Raw genomic sequence first — 6,034 nt, 5'->3', positions numbered from 1 at the left:
GAATTCTCACCAGCAGTAATGGTGTCTTATTTTCTTTTGTTATTTTAATGCTCTGATCATCTTTTCTTCCAACCTGATCCTTTCTAAATATTTTTAAATTTATTTTTTGAATAGGCAACACTCATGTGACTGAAAATTCAGAAGTTACATAAAGGTATAAAGTGAAAAGTCTCTCTCCTACCCCTGTCCCTGCCTCTGACACCCTAGCTATCCAGTCTCCCTCCCCAGCAGCAATCAGTGTTATCAATTTCTTGTGAATACTTCTAGAGATATAAAAATATATATGGTTCCCTTTTATTTTATTATCTTTTTAGATGGAGTCTTGCTCTGTCGCCAGGCTGGAGTGCAGTGGCGTGATCTTGGCTCACTGCAACCTCCACCTCCCAGGTTCAAGCGATTCTCCTGCCTCAGCCTTCTGATGAATACAGGCACCTGCCATCATGCCCGGCTAATTTTTGTGTTTGTTTTGTTTTGTTTGTTTTTGAGACAGAGTCTCGCTCTGTCGCCCAGGCTGGAGTGCAGTGGCACAATCTCAGCTCACTGCAACCTCCACCTCCCGGGTTCAAGTGATTCTTCTGCCTCAGCCTCCCGAGTAGCTGGGACTACAGGTGTGCACCACCACACCCGGCTAATTTTTGTATTTTTAGTGGAGACGGGGTTTCGCCATGTTAGCCAGGCTGGTCTCAAACTCCTGACCTCAGGTGATCCACCCACCTCGGCCTCCCAAAGTGTTGGGATTACAGGCGTGAGCCACCGTGCCTGGCCCATGGTTCCCGTTTTATATACAAATAGTATCATGTTGTATAGATTGTGCTGCACTTTGTTTTCACCAAATCATATATAGTATTGATGATATGATCATTCCATGTAAGTGCATACAGAGCTTCCTTATTCTGGGTTTACATTGATTCAATTTTCCATTGGGGATACATTATGATTTAACGAATAAACATTAGGTTGTTTTCAGTCTTTTGTGAATACAAACAATGCTGCAATGACTTAACTTCATAAAAACATCACTTCACACATGTGCAAGTGTAACAGTAGAATGAACTCCTGGAAGTGGAATCGCCTTCAGTTTGAGGAATATGTGTATTTGTAAGTTTGACCATGTCCTGTTGCCTTTCAGGGACATTCAGTATATTTTTATCTAATTCAGAGTAGGCATTCAGTATATTTTTATCTAATAAACCAATGAAAAAATAACTCTTTTAGGGGAGGCTCCCTTCTTTTTCCTTTCTCTGATGCCTTGCTTTCCCCATCCAGTGCTCAGTTCAAACCAAATTATTCATATTCAATCCAAATGCCACTATTATTTTGGAGCAAAACTCTTATACCAACTTTATTGTGTAACTAGTCAAGATCCTTCTTCATTAGCTTGTGTAAAATAAGGTCACATTAATTTTTATGTTCTAATTATAATGACTTTGAGTCCTCATCCCATATTTTGTGAGATCTCATCTTTGTTTTTTTGAGACAGGATCTCACTCTGATGGTCAGGCTGGAGTACAGTGGTGTGATCTCAGCTCTCTGCAGCCTTGACCTCCTAGGCTGAAGCGATCCTCCCACCTAAACCTCCTAAGTAGCTGGGACTACAGGTATGTGCCATCATGCCCAGCTGCTTTTTTTTTTTTTTTTTTAGATACAGTCTCGCTCAGCCACCAGCTAATTTTTTATTTTTTGTTGAGATGGGGTCTCACTATGTTGCCCAGTTTGGTCTTGAACTCCTGGGCTCAAGGAATCCTCCCACCTCGGTCTCCCAAAGTGCTGGTATTACAGGCATGAGCCACCACACCCAGCCTTTAAAAATTTGGGGGGACTCTTTTGTAATAACAGTTAGCTTAAAAGACAAACACATTGTACAGATGTACAAAATATTTTCTTTCTTTATATCTTTATTCCATAAGCTTTTTTTCTATTTAAGGCAATTTTTAATTTTATGTTTTAAACTTTTTTTTTTGGTTAAAAACTAAGACTTAAACACAAACATAGCCTATGCCTACACCAGATCTGGATCATCAATTTCACTGTCTTCCACCTCCATCTCTTGTCTCACTGGAAGGTCTTCATGGGTAATAACATGCACAGAGCTGTCATCTGATGGTAACAATAACTGGGGCCAGGCACAGTGGCTCACACTTGTAATTCCAGCACTTTGGGAGGCTGAGGTGGGTGGATCACCTGAGGTCAGGTGTTCGAGACCAGCTTGGCCAACATGGTGAAACCCTGTCTCTACTAAAAATACAAAAAAATTAGCCAGGCATGGTGGCGCATGTGTTTAATCGCAAGGGATTTGGGAGGCTGAGGCAGGAGAATCACTTGAACCTGGGAGGCAGAGGTTGCAGTGAGCCGATATCGTGCCATTGCATTCCAGCCTGGGCGATAAGAGCGAAACTCCATCTTAAAAACAAAAAAACAAAACAAAACAAAAAAACACAATACTTGGAATACGTGGAAAAAAATCACAATACTTAGAATACCTAGAATACCTTCTGAAGGACCTGCCTGAGGCTGCTTTACAGTTAACTTAAAAAAAAAAGTAGGAGTACACTCTAAAATAGTGATAAAAACTACAGTGAATTCATAAACTAGTAACATAGTTCTTACCATTATCAAGTATTATGTACTGTACATAATCATATGTGCTATACTTTCACATGACTGGCAGTGCAGGTTTGTTAACACCAGCATCACTCCAAACATGTGAGTAATGCTTGTGCTATGACCTTATGGTGGCTACTGTGTCACTAGGTGATAGACATTTTTCAGCTCCATTATCATCTTAGGGGGCCTCCCTCGTGTTTGCAGTCCATTGTAGACCAAAATGTCCTTATGTGGCACATGACTGTAGTTGCAATACAGGACAAGAAAGTTGCACAATAACTGGGCCTTAGTTCCTGATACTTAGTAGCTGGATGACTTTGAGCACTCTAAGGTTGTTTCCTAATAACGTAAAATAGGGAAGCTAATCGTGATCCGGTTGCCTCACAGGTTGTTGGGCCCTGGTCAACATATAAGTTACTGTGCCAAAAAATGAGTTGATATAATTTAAGACTGTGTTGAATCACAAACGTTAAGTTATTCTAACATTATTGTTTTTTAGAGGTTATGAAATGAAAGGGGGGGGGGGCGAAAAACTTGGTCCGCATCAAGAACTGAATCATTTTACCACGCTGGGTGCTGGGTTATACTCTCCCCACCCAGCAGATCAAACTCCTAACCCAGCATGAAAGATAAACTACAACTCCCGGCAGGCCTTGCTTCCGAACTGCGTCTTATAACCTCGGCTCAGGCCCGGGCCCAGACCGCTCCCCGCCCCCGCCACCCATAAACTACATCTCCCAGGAGGCCCCACAGTGCCCGATTGTCCGCTTTTCGCCCGCCCCCTGCCTCCTCTTCACCCCGTGCCAGCAGCTCGGTGGCCGAGTCGGTCCCGCGGCCGGCGGATCGGGCGCGCGCGTCGGGGGTCGTGCGGCTGCCGGGCAGGGCGAGCACGCGCCGGGAGGCCTTGGAGGCGTAGGGGGCGGGGGTACGGCTCGCCTGCTCGCAAGATGGCGGACGAGGACGGGGAAGGGATTCACCCCTCAGCCCCTCACAGGAACGGAGGTGGCGGCGGCGGCGGGGGGTCTGGGCTCCACTGCGCCGGGAACGGCGGCGGGGGAGGCGGCGGCCCGCGGGTCGTGCGCATCGTCAAGTCCGAGTCCGGCTACGGCTTCAACGTGCGGGGCCAAGTGAGCGAGGGCGGGCAACTGCGGAGCATCAACGGGGAGCTGTACGCGCCGCTGCAGCATGTGAGCGCCGTGCTGCCCGGGGGGGCGGCCGATCGGGCCGGGGTGCGCAAGGGGGACCGCATCCTGGAGGTGTGAGTATCGGGGCTACCCGCCGCCCCATCCTCCCCGCGCCCCTCCTGCCCCTGCACTCCTCGCTACCCTTGTCACCCCCAGGCCGCACCTCCCCCGAGCTCCGAGCCGGCCTCCGGACCCCCGCCCCTCAGGCCTCCGCAGCCGGGCCCCTCCTTGTGGGCTGCCCTCCCACCACCCGCCCCGGGGCTTCTGCGACGCCGGTCTCCCACCCCGTCGTCTCCAGCTGATGCCCTTGCGCCCCCAGTGCTCCTCCCTGTGCCCCGATTACTCTGGGCTCTTCTCCGCCCCTTTGCCTTCCCGTTTGGCGTGCTGCATTCTGCTCCTCACTCCCCCTCGTCTTGCTCAGAAGGAACCTCATCTGCTCCTTACTGACGGCGTTTCGTTTTCTGATCCAGCCAGTACCGTGTCCTCCCCAAGTTCTCATCTTCAGCATCGCAGTTTCGTTCTCTACCACTCCCCCCCGCCCCCGTGGACTGCCCCTTCTGCCCTCCAGACCAAGTAGGCAGGACCTCTGGTCTGCTCCTACTTTTCCTCCGGAAACACCATCCCTCCCCGCTCGTCTCCTTTTTCTTTCCTTAGTTACCCTCTCCTCATGGTTACGCTGCCCCTAAATTTTTCCATCCCACCGTGTGCCCCTTTCCTCCCCTCCTTTTTGTATTTCTACTCCAAGAGTTTACCTTGCTTTCTGACCCTTGCATGCCTTTGGGGCGGGGGGCGTGGGATTTGACACTGTAGTTTCTCTTCTCGGTTGGCCCCGTATCACACCCTAATTTGGAATCTAGCGTCTCCATCAGCACACCCCTCTGAGAGCATCCCTTCCCTGGCCTCCTGCCTTCACTCCTGCTCTATACTCATGCCTCCTCCTAGTCAGGTTTATGGTAGACCCCTTGTAACTCCTCCTCCTTCAAAACTACTTCAAGCCCTTTTTGGGTCTTTGACCGCTTTGCTTTTTTAGGGCATGCCCGTCTCTGCTGCCTCTTCTACTCTATCCTCCTGTGATCCCACACTTGACTTTGTCCTAGTCTTTCCCTCCCCTAGGCTGCTTTTCCTTTCTTCTGTTTTTTAAGGCGCCTTCTGCTGCTGCAGCCCACCCTCTCTCCCCTGCTGCAGTCCCTCCCCCTTCATACGCCTCCCCCACCACATCCCTCCATGCTCTTGCGGGATGCTGCCTTGTCTTGCAATCTCTGTGCACACCTCCTCCATTACCCTAATCTAGGTGTTACATTTGCCTTTTTGTACTTCGTATTGAAATTCGGATAGTGATTGCCGGTTGACTTGCAGGTGGTGTGTGCTCGCGTTGTCTCCGTTCTCCTCAGCAGTCTTCAGTGCTGTGTTTCTGCTTACTGAATCTATGTTGTGCATTCCTTTTTTACACTTTTACTCTCTCCCTCCATATTTCGATTTGCCCACTTGAAATCGTTCTCATTTTTTATAAATTTTATTTTAATTGTAATTTCCGCAACCTTCTGTTGCCTCTTGTAAAACAGTAGGTTTGCAAAGGGGATAGTTTTTTGAAAATCTGCCTTATAGAGAAATCCATTCCTTCTTACTCATCTCGTGCCATCTACCTTTATCCTTGACATTCTTACTCTATGGTGTCCACTCATTCTGTTTCCTCACCTCTTCCACCTCAAGAAATAGTTGGTTTTAACCTGGGAGAGTTGATTGAAAAAAAAAAAAGAAATAGTTGCTCACCTAGGCCAGTGTTTGGAGACAGTATACCTTTCCTCTGTCCTTTCTGTAAATAGATGCTTTCTTGTTTCATTAATGTCCTACATACTGTTTCCTAGTATTCCTAGTATTGTCTGACAATATATTCTTTTTTTTTTTTTTTTATTTTTCCTTGAGATGGAGTTTTGATCGTCGCCCAGGCTGGAGTGCAGTGGCGCGATCTCGGCTCACTGCAACCTCCGCCTCCCGGGTTCAAGCGATTCTCCTGCCTCAGCCTCCTGAGTAGCTGGGATTACAGGCATGTGTCATCATGACCAGCTAATTTTGTACTTTTAGTAGAGACGGGTTTCACCATGTTGGCCAGGCTGGTCTGAAACTCCTGACCTCAGGTGATCCGCCCGCCTCGGCCTCCCAAAGTGCTGGGATTACAATAATGACTTTCAGATTTCTTATACTTGGGCACCTAATTATTTTCTTTCTAGATAACTCAAAATTTGTGG

At 47.9% G+C, this 6,034-nt stretch overlaps 1 protein-coding gene across 6 annotated transcripts in view; it reads left to right on the top strand.

Annotated features, from left to right (window-relative positions):
* The first annotated feature begins 929 nt into the window (after positions 1-929).
* Positions 930-6,034, top strand: part of SNX27 (sorting nexin 27) — a 91,144-nt gene continuing 86,039 nt past the window's right edge. For 2 of the 6 annotated variants that reach the window (XM_034935454.3, XM_063605294.1), the window contains exon 1: positions 930-3,791. In XM_034935454.3, coding sequence (XP_034791345.1) covers positions 3,552-3,791 — 240 coding nt within the window. In that variant the 5' untranslated portion in view covers positions 930-3,551. Of the gene's footprint in view, positions 3,863-6,034 lie in introns of all 6 variants that reach the window. The other 4 variants (XM_003817243.7, XM_034935444.3, XM_034935465.3 and 1 more) reach the window with 3 other exon arrangements.

The sequence above is a fragment of the Pan paniscus genome, chromosome 1 (genome assembly GCF_029289425.2).
Source record: "Pan paniscus chromosome 1, NHGRI_mPanPan1-v2.0_pri, whole genome shotgun sequence".
Classification (NCBI taxonomy): Eukaryota; Metazoa; Chordata; class Mammalia; order Primates; family Hominidae; genus Pan; species Pan paniscus.
The sequence above is the reverse complement of the archived record's forward strand: the minus strand, read 5'-3'. Positions and strand labels throughout refer to the sequence as shown.